This window comes from Pleuronectes platessa, chromosome 22 (genome assembly GCF_947347685.1).
Source record: "Pleuronectes platessa chromosome 22, fPlePla1.1, whole genome shotgun sequence".
In the NCBI taxonomy this organism is placed as follows: Eukaryota; Metazoa; Chordata; class Actinopteri; order Pleuronectiformes; family Pleuronectidae; genus Pleuronectes; species Pleuronectes platessa.
In genome coordinates, this window is record NC_070647.1 from 16,763,943 (window position 1) to 16,778,388 (window position 14,446).

Genomic DNA, 14,446 nt, shown 5'->3' on the forward strand with positions numbered 1-14,446 from the left:
TCACAATGTTAAAGAAGTGGACTGTTTTCTGACTCATCAAATAAATCAGATAAAGAATATTCAACAGCCATGTCCACCTTTTTAAAAGAATTGTGCAAATAATAATGTAACTGTGAGAGCAAAAATACATCTGTATTAAGGTAGTGATGTAGTATAATGTAGACGATAAATACTCAATAAAATATGTAGAAATGTACAAATATACAAATACATTCCCTCTATTAGAGTTTACAATATGCTGTTGGGGTTAAATCCAACTCCATCTGCTTTGTAAGGGGGATATAAACGTGAGGAGGGGGGGGGGGGGGTTATTGTGCAGGATTGTTATATCCAGTGTCAACGGGGACAAACTCTGTTGGGGGGGGGGCGGGGGGAGTGGAGTCGATAACCCAGCATGTGTTGGACTAAAGGCGGGGACACAGACAGGTCGTCGCTCCCTCTCGGGAGGGGGGGGGGGGTGGGGTGGGGGGGGACCACTGTACTCATAACTAATGTAATCCCGTTACTCAGCGGGCACAGCGCATGGTGCGCACAGCCATTGGCCGCGCGGAGGGTTGGGTTGGCCACTCGCTGCTGCGCGCTGCGCACACTGGATATGGATCAGGACGCAGCGCGCCTCGCCGCTGTCTTCCGCGCACAGGCTGCACAGCGCGGCGCGTAACCGGTGCCCAGATGAACCAGCATCCCCCCGGCTCCTCCGGCGTGCAATGGCTTAACAGGAGAGACATGAGTGTCCGGGCGGAGGACAGCATCTCCCTGTGCCAGAGGGCTCTGCAGATCGTCACGGAACTTTGTCTCACGGGCCACGTCGACCGGGAGAAATGCTCGGATATATTCCCCCTGGAGAGCAACATACCAGGTAAAGGACACGCAGGTAAATGGAATAAAGTCTTTCCTTTTCAAATCTAATTCTCTTCAATTGAAATGAAGACGTTGAGCAGTTGGATAAATCTTCACTTGACCTCTCGCCTGTTAGAACTTTGCTTTTGCGGAACGTATTTTTTTTCTTCTTCTTCTACCTGTTGCGCATCTTGCTGCAGCTCAGGCTGATGGAGCAGCAACAGGTGGATGATACACAGAGGTGGATGTCTCACTGAAGACAAATTAATCACGTCCTTCTCTAGTTTCTTCTCTTTGCAATACGATACCTGCATTAACCTTACATATTAGAAACTCTACATTTAAATAAGAGAGAGAAGAGGAGAAACACCAAATTGTTTTCCGTCTCTTCAGGCTTGAACATGTGTTTCTCTTTAATGCGGTTGGTTCCTCTACTGTGGTTTTAAATGACTTTACATTGTCCTGCTTTATCGAACAGGTGCACATGCTGCCCCCTCTTTCTTACAGCTTGCTTTCTCTCCTGTTTTCTCTTTCTCCCTTGCATGTTTGTCCGTCATATTTTGTCCCTCGCTTGCCTCTCCTGTCCCTTTCTCTGTGTCCTTCTGTGTCCTCCTCTACTGGTCTCCCCATGGTTACGTGTAGACATCTCTATTAGTCTGCTTGCCGTGGTCGTAGGTTTCTGTGGCCTCGCCCTGTTGGTAGTCTCTCTCTTTGTCTTTTGGAAGCTGTGCTGGCCCATCTGGAGGAGCAAAGCTCTGTCAGCCCATGCGGAGAATGGTCTCCACGTGGGCTTCCCCGAGGCGCCTCCACCCAACCCCCCGCCGATCAAGGAGTGCAAGGCGCCAGAGGTGGAGAAGAAGCGCCCGCCCGAAGCGAAGGTGGGCGGCCGGAGCACGGTCAAGCTCCTGGAGGCGGCCATGAAGATCAGCCAGACGTCCCCGGACATCCCTGCCGAGGTGCAGACGGCCCTGAGGGAGAAGCTCACCCAGCAGGCTAAGATCCAGAGGCAGACCACAGAGCCCACCTCCTCCTCCAGGTACCTGACCCCCCCCACACACACACATCCACTCCACTGGGCCTATTCATCCAATCACAATCACAGTGTAATGACAGCAATTTTGAAAACCCACTTCATTTTGTTTTCCTGACCCGTACGATACACACAAATAAAAGAGAACTCCTGGCAGCTCCTGACATTGAGTCCGCGGCCCTGGAGGTGGTCTGGCACGTGTCACTGGCCGGCGACCTTCAAACGCTGTTGTCCACAGCAAATTGTGTCTTTCACTATACGTCTGACTGGGAAAAAAAAACACCACCACCCCCAGTATAGGCTCCTCAACTGGGGGCCGTGTCTCAACTCTCTGCTTCAGCTCGAAACCTATAATCACAAGTCACGCTGCCATGGTGACGCCGGGAAGCAACCACAGTGATTAAACAATCAGCTCTCGCTTCTCTTTTGTTTTCCAGAGCAGTGATTAAAGGGGAACGTCCATAATAAGCAGTGCTGTGGGGCGGGAGCTGTCAGCGGTGGAAGGTCGGGTCCTGGTGACACGCGCCACGCAGCTGCGCTCGGTTTCTCAGAAGAAGAAGAAGAAACCGTTACAGATTTGGTTCGTCTTTTGGGCTCGTTAATTAAATGATATCGAGTCCAAGGTCGTGGTGCATCACACGCCCACCAGGGAAACAGAGAGGCCAGGTGAAAGATTACAACGCCTGCTCCTCTGTCAGTCCTTCCTCCCAATCTTCTGACAGGGATGCATGATTTTCAACATTTAGGGTTAATCTAAGTTGCACCTTAAAACATCTTAAAACCTAATGAAACCAGAAAAGAAAGATGGTAGATGTTCTTAACCTATTTCTCTCCAGATTCTCTCTTTTAAACACGTATTGATGGGTTAATAGAAATGCTCTTACTAATGACAGGGCCGTTAACTGAGGGACGATCAATCAGTTTGTGCACAAAAGTAAAGAAAAGGGTGAACCATGTATTTTCCTCCAGCCCAGTATATATACACCTAGTGTTTTATTTGGATAAACAACAGTCCACAACTCATGAATAATAGATTTTTACTTCATTGTAAGATGAAGACACATAGCTAATCTTAGCTATTGAATAATGCAGATGGCTGTGGACTAAAACGCAGTCCCCACAGTCGTCTGCATTGGTCAATACTTTGCTTTTTGCAGCTCTAAGACCAGTTGGATGAGCCACAGTCTTCTACCCCAGGTTAAGACATCTGTGATGTGAGGGGATGGATCTAGCAAACACTTGGATTATGAGATATGTCACTAAACCAATTATCCAAATAGCTTTAACGGGTTGAGCATCATTTTGAAAGCAAGATGAGATCAGTACATATGAATATATATATACTTTAAATCTGGCAACACAAGCCACGAGGAGCAGCAGAGCAAATAGCTGCAGTCAATCTGATCAGCCACTGAGTTTTTCAGGATGTTTTTAGCTGCGTTTCAATCGAATTTCGATGTTTTGTTATGTGACAATATTTGTGTGTCTAGACTCAAATTTGCAGCTGTTCTCCCGGTAGCGTATCATTTGTGCGTCGGCTGTCAGATCGCTGTGATTGTCTAACCGTCGGACTGGGAGGAGGGCCAGTTGCTAGGTGACAACATTGGCAAGTCAAACACAACGGTCGGTTTTCACCTCAGAAGATGTGAAGATCAGGAATTTGCAGCATTCGTGGGGGAATTGTTTTTAATAAGAGCTTCAAATCTGAATGTTGATTTTTTTTTCCTTTTTTCAGAAGTGACAAAAAAGGATGAAACCTTTCTATTCGCTCACATGTGGTTTTATTATGTTGTTTCCACCAGGAGGAGAAACAGCAGTAGGTTGAAGCTTCTGCTTAGTTTGGATTTTAAGAATAATAACCCTCGTTACCAAGCTCATGGAATCATCCTGTGATCCAGGTTGTCCAGGTTGTTGTTGGTGTTTAAAACATGTCAACATGTCTTAAGCAAATTGAAGGCTCCGCCTCAAGGAGTCATCACTGGTACATGTCTTGGCAGTGACCCATAGAGGGTGCACCAGTCACCTGAGCCCTCTGGTTATGTGGAACTAGATTATCTGAGCATCCGCTGGTTGTTCTAATCTAGATTTCTGTGCTTCTTCAGTAAAAAAACAAAAAACAAATCACCAGGAACCATATGTGAGCTCCTCCTCCAGACGGCAATATGTCAAAACAAGTTCCATGAGCTGCACATTATTATGCATCATGCTTTTTCAGATGTACCCTCTCCTGACAAACCATTAGCACCCATCACAACAAAGCCACTCATGCGTAACACTGACACTTGAGACATTTACCAGATGCCCTCTTCCCTTCTCAACAGGCACAATTCATTCAGGCGCCACCTGCCTCGTCAGATGAATGTCACCAGCGTTGACTTCAGCATGGACGCCGTGCCCCTCCGCCAGTCCTCCACAGTGAGCATCGGAAGAATCAAACCTGAACTCTACAAGCAGAAGTCTGTGGACTCGGAGGGCGAGGCCAGGGAGCCCGTGGAGACGTGCGGGAAGCTGAGCTTCTCGCTGCTCTACGACTACGAGGAGCAGGCTCTGGTGGTGAGGATCCTCAAGGCCTTGGACCTGCCCGCCAAGGACTTCACGGGCACCTCCGACCCGTACGTGAAGATCTACCTGCTGCCGGAGAGGAAGAAGAAGTTCCAGACGCGCGTCCACCGCAAGAACCTGAACCCCATGTTCGACGAGACCTTCTGCTTCCCCGTGGTGTACGACGAGATCTGCAACCGCAAGCTGCACTTCAGCGTGTACGACTTCGACCGCTTCACCAGCCACGACATGATCGGCGAGGTGGTGGTGGACAACCTCTTTGAACTCTCGGATCTTTCCAGGGAGGCGGTGGTGTGGAAGGATATTCACGCAGCGACCACAGTGAGTTGGCGTTCACACTCGCACGCTGCCAGATCCCCGCACACGAGGACACTCTCGCCATGTAGCAAACTTCCTACAAATCCCCAGTGAAGGGGCACTTGTACTGATTCTGAAAAGGTCTTAACAGGAAGTATTTGTCTGAATCACTCCTAAGAGCCCGAATTCGTCAGCAGTTAGAAGAAGTGGCAGGTGGAGCAGGCTGCATAATTCAACGGCTCGGGGAAATGCGTTTCAGCAGCCAAACTCCCACACCCTTTTTTTTCCCAAAAACTTCTGGGTGCTCTCCATGAAAATATAGCAAATGAGACTAAAAATACCAAATCGTGAGAAATCTCCAAAGTAGTTACACAAGCAAGGCTTTACAGTGTCATCACACAAACACCAGTGTCATATGTAACACACTGGCCCACACAAACACATTTCACTCCTACATAAACACTGAAACACGAGCCTGTGCTTTCATTATGATTTATATCAGGGGGATAAACAGGGAGTCTTTGTTTTCATATTAACTCCTGTAAGATAAATTAACAACACAACTATTTATTCAGTTAAAAACCTCACCAGATATGAATCTTTATTTCCTTAATTAACTCGATGGCATTCATCTATTGGTTTTGAATGAATTGCCAAAATGTTCATTTACAATAACACATTTTTGTTTTTGACTGAATCAATGGAGTTTACCTGTTTATCTCATAAAGAAGCTGCTACAGTTTGCACACAGACTCACAAGAGTTTAAGTTATTAACACAAATTGGAAATACATAGTACAGGGGACAGTTGAATTGAATGGGGACGTCCTTGAAGATCCACCTGTGTCTTTCTACTCTGAACTAAGAGTCATAATCCCTGCTTTAAAAAAGGTTTCATTTTAGTTCACGTGTAGTTTGTGAGCAGGAATGTGAAATTCCAATGTAGATTGATGGGGAAATAATCTTTTAGTCTTATCATGGTCACACAAGTTACATTACAGACAACTAGTTCATCTTACCACAGGGGTCGAATGTTTCTCCACATAAAACACAAACAGCAACACCTATATTATTAGTAGGTAACTCAACATTGCTTTTGAGTTTTGATTTCTTGTTCCTCAGGAGAGCGTGGACCTCGGAGAGATCATGTACTCGCTGTGCTACCTCCCCACAGCGGGGAGAATGACCCTGACAGTCATCAAATGCAGAAACCTCAAAGCCATGGACATCACAGGCTCTTCAGGTAACCCCGACAGCGGATCGAATGTGGCTCGCTTCAAACGCTCAAACTGAGCCATAACTCAGACTTAGTGGAAAACAGACAGCGGGTGTCCACTTAGAATGGAAATGGGGGAGAAGAGATGCTGGGAGGCCACTGGGAACGAGTGTGAGCGTGAGAGGAGTGAGATAAGAGCACAAGCTTCACTCTGTCAGTTTCAACTTACCCCCTGAAAATGTAGTTCCTTATTAAATCATCCTATTTAACAGCGATCTCAACAACCTGTGTCTCTCAGATCCGTATGTCAAGGTGTATCTGATCTGCGATGGACGCAGGTTGAAGAAGCGGAAAACAACGACCAAGAAGAGCACGCTGAACCCCGTGTACAACGAGGCCATCATCTTCGACATCCCCCCCGAGAACGTGGAACAAGTCAGCCTGTCCATCATGGTGATGGACTACGACCGGTGAGTCCAAGCTGGAGACGTACAAACTGTTCGCTGGAGGTCATCTTTTCTTTCAGGATTGTTAAGGACGTGATAACCATAAAGAAAAAGCTTTTAAACACATTTAATTGGTTTGTGAAATTGAGGTCAGTTAGTTCTTTCTCCCGGTTCAGACTCGACCTTGACGAGCCTCCAGCTACATTTCAAGACTTTTTCTTTTCATCCCAAAACCCGGTGAATTACACATTTATTTAATCAGCACAGTCATTATGTGTCTGAGTCTGCACCCGGACTTCAGGACACATAACTGTGTGCATCTGAATCTGTGCTAATGTGTGTGTGGGTGTGTGTGTTTTGCTGCTAACAGGGTTGGACACAATGAGGTGATCGGGGTGTGTCGCGCCGGGCCGGACGCCGAGGGCCTCGGACAGGGTCACTGGAACGAAATGCTGGCATATCCACGGAAGCCCATCACCCACTGGCATGCGCTGGGAGAGGTACGGTGATGTTGTCGTCCTCCATCCCTTCACTGCCCCCCTCTGCCCTCCCACAGTCTCAAAGAACTCATATTTACAGAGCTTTCTAGGAGCTCCTGAACGTTACAAAGAGACAAATCAGATCATCCCACGTTTGAAAATTGAGCATTGCCGCTCAACTACACTTTGCCTTTTCTAGTCTGAGAGCATTGTGGGTAGTTAAGGTCTTTTAAGTAAAACATCTGGCCTCTAAATTATCTTCTGTACTTATTATTATCTTTTCTGGATTCTATATGTATCCCACACAGCACCAGAGTCAAAACAATGCATTTAGATTTATTAAATCACGCTTTTTCGGTCGATTTGCTTTTCTTTTATAAAGACAAAATACAGGAATGTACCAATATAGAAATATTTTAAAAGACAAGACGGATGAATTCATGATTTAGAGTCTTAAGTCCAGTGCTCATAGAGAAGTGACCAGCTTTGCAGACTTCTTACAATATTTCCAAAATCTGACTCTTGTATGTACTCGTGAAAATATCATTAGCAAACAAAATACCACTTTTTTTATCATTTGGCAGATGCAGATTTTTTTTCCACGTCGTTCACAGTAATTTCACATTTTACATATTATCCATGTTTTTTCCTCTTTTGCCGAACCTGCCCCCCCACCTGACGAATAGGAAAACACAGGTGATTACTCATCTTCAGTGGTAAAACGTCTTTATGTAAAAAACTGTGATCATAGGCAAAACTAAATAATGGACCACATGCTGTGAGCGGTGGCAGAAAGGTAAAGAGTCAGAGAAGGGCTCTGACTCATGTAAGAGAAGGAGATTGGTTCACACGTCAGTTTGGGATCACACGTCTGAACACGAGTCTAAGTCGATCTTATTTCCAACCTGCATACGGGGCAAAATAAAAGTATGATTCCTACTAGAGTCTTAGGAAACATAGCAACTTTTTGGTCAGGCTCTAATTCCTACTTTGATCCTTTTGGAGACATCCTGACATACGTGGACATAACTCAAGAGTCACTGACAAAGGAAATGCTTCTGCTGTACAGCCCCTGTTTAAGCTTGTGCTTCTTTCCAGAGGGAGTCTCATATTAAACCTGCATCCGGCTCCCTCGGCCGTAATCTGCTCATGCCATCTGACATCACTGGGCTGAAACGATCTGTTTGCCCATGATCACAGTGCGTCCTCGGCACAAGAGAAATACCTGTTCAGTTTCCAAAACCGTGATATTTAATGGCTCCATCCAAACTTGAATGTGTTGTGTGACATTTTTACGTTGCAGTGGCCCGGACGAGCAGCGAGCTTTGAGAGTCAAGGTTCGTGTCCGTCCCCCAAACCGCCGCCGACGCCCTGAGGACCACAGGTAGAGTGACAACGGGACTGTGAGAGAGAACAGACGTTTGCTTGGAGCTGCTGCGAAGCTGTGTTGCCTATTTGTGATCACGTTGTGTGCGGAAAAAAACTGAATCCATTCCAACAAGGTTGTGATGAAACTGTGTGTATTCACTCATTCGAGCAGCAGCTCTTGAAGGGCTCCACAGAGCCGGCTATGCACAGCACCAACTGTCACTCAACTCGAGAGTTTGTTTTTCTCACGGCGGCTGTGAAGTTTTGTTTTGTCGGACCACATGAATAGTAGACTTCGCTGCGAGATGTCCTCTGCGATTCACCTCCAGCTATTCAATCAGTATTTCTGGCCCTGGAGTTGAGTTATAGAGCTGGAGTGAAATCGCGCTTTTACTTTGAAAAGGCACAAAGTCCGAAGGGCTACTCTGCTCAGTGCCATCAAAGCGTTTACTTGATTGAGAAATAGTCTTTAAAGGGGACATATTATGAAAATTCCACTTTTGTAGTGCTTCTACACGTTCATTTGGGTATCTGGCATGTCTACCGTCCCAAAAACTCTGGAAAAAAACAACTCCCGCGATTTGTTGTAGTTCCTCTATGTCAGAAACGATACGCTAGAGTGCTTTGAATGGGATTACGACCGAAATAAACGTCATAGTCACACCATGCCCATGTAGGGAGTCTCGCTACATGGCCTTGGACGAGCGAGCTAATGCTAGCCGGGCTCCACCGGCCCGGTTAGCTCACAAGCTAACGCTAGCCGGGGAGCTGGGCTCGCGAGCCGGGCCCTCAAAACAGGTCAAACTGAGGAGGGCTGTTTTAGACAGGGTAAAAAGGTGCTGTTTTAAATGATCCTTGTGGTATTTTGACCAACATATGCTACAGACATTTCATTAAGACCCCAAGGAACAATAGCAACTGTGGTAAAATGTGCATAATATGTCCCCTTTAAATCCAGTGAGGCCTGATCTAGTTTTCAGGTAATCGAGCGTCTACACGTTCTGGGTAAATTTCCCAGTCACATCTGTCGGAGTTGTGTGAAATCGACCATTAACCGGCCAGTGGACAGGACTCTTGGATCTAGAGAAGCAGAAACATGTAGCAGACATATGTACAGAGAGAGGAAGAGCAACTGCATTCAAGATGTGTTTGAACTATAAAGTGAAGTCGTTTCCAAAAACCGGGCAAACCTGATTTTAGACAACAATCTCATATTTATTTTTGTATTCACCAGATAGATATCAGAATATAATAAGAAGTAGAATATGGAAATTATTTAATCATCCCCTCATTCTACAGGTGTATTTGAATATTAGGTGTATTCACTACCTATGATTAAACATGTCCCTTGTGTTTCTACTTCAAGAATTAGCTCTAAAAAGATAAAATACATGTTAAATACATTTAACAACAACGTTTAAACATATGAGGAATACAGTGTCCAGATTGTAACTGAACTTTTCAGTCATCAACTCATTCTTCATATTTATTCAACACACAGATCCATCCTCATCCTGAAAACATTGTCTTGTGCAGTGTTAAAAGTGAAACACAGAGTTTTAAAATGCGAACAAAAAAGCAGGAAACTAAGCAGGTACAGTAAACTGGGATCATGTACCATACTGGTGGTGTTATTATATATAATATTATTTATGCAGCAATCGAGTGCACATTAAAGGCCCAGAACAATGTCCGGATTTTAAACTGCGAGCAAAAAAAGTGATAAGCCTGCTTTTGTTTGTTTGTTGTTATAATTAAGAGAATAAAAGTAAATTAGATTAGATCGAATACAAGATATGAGAAAAAAAGTTACTGCACATTGCAAAAAACACAAATACAGGGCTTCAAATTATTTGTATTATTATTATTAATTAAGATAAAAAACACTTAGCATAGTGTGTGATTGTTGCTTTCATTTAGTGACCATGTGGTTTTATTCGTGTAAAATCAGTTTACGGCACAAAGATGAACCGATGTGAGTGAGTGAGTGATTTCACTTCAATCAATTAAAGAAATGAGGCAGAAAAAAAAGAGTCAAACTTTATTGTACAGCTTTTTTCTTCACCTGTTACAAATTCAGGGAATTGCTAATCCATGGGAACAAAAAAAAGAAACATACACATGTACTCTTAGTTATTCTGTTGATGTTTTTTACATGAAGCCATATGAAATAAAGCTCAGTGCATCTGACTCAGCTTCTCCTTTGTGAGTAATAAAAACCCAAGATAGCAAATAGAAAGAAAAAGGCTATGTACTGTTATGGAACTTGCACACGTGCCGATGCATCTTCCCCTGTGCCGCCCTTGATATTGAATATTCCTACATGTAGCATGTTGTTCATCACTTACTGAAGGGAAATGGATGTGACATTTCAAACTTGTGTGTGTGTGTTTACATTTGTATATACATACAGTATATTTGTCAATTGACCTGTTTTCTATATATATATATATATATATATATATTTAAAAAAAGTTGTCGTTAAAATGATCAAAAGAAACGAAGAGACATCCCAACGTCTCTCTATTGTTTGGTGTTAATTTGAACAGCGCGGACTTGTAATCGAGTGACATTTATACACGTTCTGTAATAGTTGTGAATAAATAGTCAAACTGGGAAACCCAGTGACGCCGACTCTTACCTTAACCAGTAACTTCATGTTTAGACCAGTGTAGAGCTTTGATTGCTGTGATCGTTTGCATATTGAGTGAATCTACGGTAAATTGAGAGAATTGAACCTACCCCCCCCCCCCCCCCCACACACACACTGTCATGACGTGTACAGTTTGTGATAACTTTTGTAAAGATTTAAAGTCAACATTTGGGATATCATTTATTGTATCTGTTTCATATGTATTTTAACAAAATAAAACAATAAAAAATCAAGAGTTATAACATATCCGTGTGTGTGTCGTTGAATGAAAGGGCTAAAGCTAAATCTAACATCTGCACTATGGGTTTATATATAGGCTGTGTCTTAATTCAGGGGCTGCAGAACCCAAAGTGAGACGGTCGGGTCGACAGAGTCACCACCGGCTCATCCGGCCCTTATTGCTGTTGCCTGGAAACAGCGCGGACGTTTAATATGACGATACAGTTTTACTACCACCCCCCCCCCCCCATTTACTGCTCTGTTAGCCGTGTCCAGTCGAGTTGAACCTCGTTGCTGAAGCACTGGACGTCTCGTGGACAGCCCAGACGTGACACCATAAAGCGATAGCTGCCTGAATTCAGACTCAGCTATTGGCTGTTTGTCGGCATCTACAGATTTCTACTTCCTCCCGCTGTACAGAAACAAAGCCTAAATATTCTGGGATATGAACGGTACCATCTAACGCAGAAGACAGGAGTCTCGTTCTCGTTCAGAAACCATCTTAAAGAACATTTGATCTGACAAGTACATTCACTTAAGATTGGTTAACGTCCCATCCACTAACAAGGAGGAGGAGGGGTTTCTGACCTTTACAATACCTACACTGTTCAAGAGCTGTCATGTCTATGGTCGTATCTTCTTCACACACACACACACTCTGTCTGTTTAATTATGGTTCTGTCACACATCATAGTTTTTAATGCTTCGTTCCTCTTGTAAGTGATTTTTTTTTCAACTCGCTGTCAAGACAACAACAAGAATAACTTTTTCTCCCTAAGTGGAGAGCAAGAAGTGTGTTGTGTGCATTTAAAGTGGCATAATTACAACAGCGTGAGACGAAATAGTAGAGAGATATTTGTGCTTTCCACAATTACAATTGTATTTGTGAAGCGAGTTTTCGAGAGCAAGTGCTTTTCGTGAGATATCGAAGGCACCGGGTTGTCAAAGCAATGTCAGACAACATGAAGAAGAAGCAGTTAGACAGAAGGGTTACATTTAATTAGCTAAATACATATTCTCCTGTGGATCTGCAACACATTCTCATCAAGATCCATGAACTAATCCCTGGGAAATTAAAAAACAAAAGGTCACAATGTTTGAGATGGCGATAAACTTTGAGGCGTCAGGAGGTTTTTCTAAACAAATCCAAAATGTGTTTTGTCCTCAAACTCTTCAATTGCATCATTAACCAGCAGCAGACAGGAGGCCAGTGTGAAGATGTGAGCAGCCGTTCCCTTTGATATTCCCTACAATTACTGCAACACAGCTGAACTGCATGTTTTTCTACAAACACGTCTTTGTCTGTGAGGGTTGTCGGCAAAACACTGTGCCCTTCTACCACACTGCAGATAATACCTGTTGGATAACCACTCGACTGAGGGACTCAAGGCCCCAATTTGTGCTTTTAAGACCTTTAAGTAAAAAAATAAAGAGCTTCTCTGATTGATGCTTCCTCGTGTCTCCTCCGCCTGCACACGTTTGATGGTGAAACATGAAAAGCACATTTTGATCTCACCGCAACAACTTCCTTTTGATCCACGACATCGCCCAGAAACACAAAAGGTCGGGATGTTGCGTTGGTCTCCTTGGCAATAGAAGCTGCCCACTCTCCGAAGGCTAAACCCATATTTAGAGTGGAGTGCTATATCTGTAGTTAGCCCCGACTAATAGCTGCGCGTGGTGATACGTGTAATTAAAGCTTAGTCATTTCCTGAATGTTTATTTGCGCTGGATGTTTAACACCGCGCGGATTGGACTGACCTCATGTGCACGTCAACAATGCACCTGTGAGATCAGTCATTATTTGGGGCTAATTAAACATCCCAGTTTCAAACCGTCATCACAGAAGATGTGACCTTATCTCAACTTCTACTCTCTGAAGAGACTCTCTTATAAATAGTAACAACTTCAATTTTTTTTACCTCCACATTTTAATAACTTGAATTATTCAGCACTGGTTTATCAAAGATGTTAAAGAACTAGATGTATAAGTGGAGATGCACCTTTCAAAGATATATCAGCGTTTATGTTAGACAATATGGATTGATATGAAAACTTGCATTTTACAGGATTAACAATGCAGAGAAGATGTTTACGTAATAATAAAGTTGTAGTTTCTCAAGAAACAATGAGATTTTCTTATCTCGTAATATTACAACTTTATTCTCATCTTACTACAACATAATACTTGAATTTTGTTCTTCTTCATATTGCTCTAATAACATAACAAGGATACAGATATTGGATGATATATCAAAACCAGCATCAGACCCCAAAAACCCCAAAACTTACTTTTCCTCAATGTTTAATCCAAAATATTTCATTCTTTTCACATCAACTCCTATAATCGAATCAGGAGCAAATCATATTCTGTCAAACCAGGGTTGTATTGCACCATGATACTTCACAGAGAGAGATATTGCTGTGAATGAGCAGGTTTGCTTCACTGTAGCTTGGTATTCCACGGCTCATTGGATGCAGAGGGTCAGAGGTCAGATCATTAACGTTGAGGTAGCTGGGGGGGGGGCTGCTTCTATTCCCAGAACAATTACAGTTGAAGGGGTAAGTGGAGGGACAGTTGTGTAATAGCCGCCGCCCATTACGGCCTAACGGTAGCATTTATGGCCTTTAGTGTCGCTGTTATGAAAATGCACGGTGTGGTCATGCTTAGAGTGCAACTGGTGGGTGCTGGGTTATGTAAATCAGATATCAAAAATATGTTGTGTAAGATTTCCTGTGGGCTAGATATGATTATTCCGTCGTATCCGATAAGAGTCAAGCACAGACACAGAAGACGTGAATACAAAGCACAGACACTCGTTCTTTCTCTTTCATAATGTCAGTGTGAATGTGAACCCGTCTGTCGCCCTGGAACATCTGTTCAGAGTCGTCTCGTGTTATCCTAATGATTCCTCCCGTCTGGCACAGGAACCCATCTACATCTCCACACTTGTCTGACATTACCGCTCCCCTCCTGTCTTGGAATGGAGGACAAGTAATGATGTGAGGATGGGGTTGAATTTGAATCACCACCAGTCTCAGCTTCTCGTAAACACGTCGGGTCCGGGCGAGTCTCTTGTATTTGCTGCCGATTGCACATTTTGTCCTCGCCGAGAGAGAAAAGGTCGAGTTTTGATGTGCGGTCCTGTAATCTGCAAAGTGGCACACCCAGCGTACATCTTGTTAAATCAATTTTGAGAACAGGATGTTTTTGAGCTTTTCAAATACTAAGAGAAGAAAAGCGGTGAGCGTCTGTCAAGAGAACGGCAGGAACCAGGCGTCACCGGCAGGGAGGAGATGAAAGGTTGAGGAGCTGCTTTTTGAAGCATTAGACGGA

At 43.9% G+C, this 14,446-nt stretch overlaps 1 protein-coding gene across 1 annotated transcript; it reads left to right on the forward strand.

Annotated features, from left to right (window-relative positions):
• The first annotated feature begins 672 nt into the window (after window positions 1-672).
• On the forward strand, window positions 673-8,244 carry syt10 (synaptotagmin X). The gene is made up of 7 exons (XM_053415039.1): window positions 673-874; window positions 1,483-1,876; window positions 4,192-4,753; window positions 5,851-5,971; window positions 6,243-6,414; window positions 6,761-6,890; window positions 8,173-8,244. The coding sequence occupies exons 1-7, from the start codon at window positions 673-675 to the stop codon at window positions 8,242-8,244; spliced, it is 1,653 nt and encodes a 550-aa protein (XP_053271014.1).
• Window positions 8,245-14,446: the final 6,202 nt, after the last annotated feature.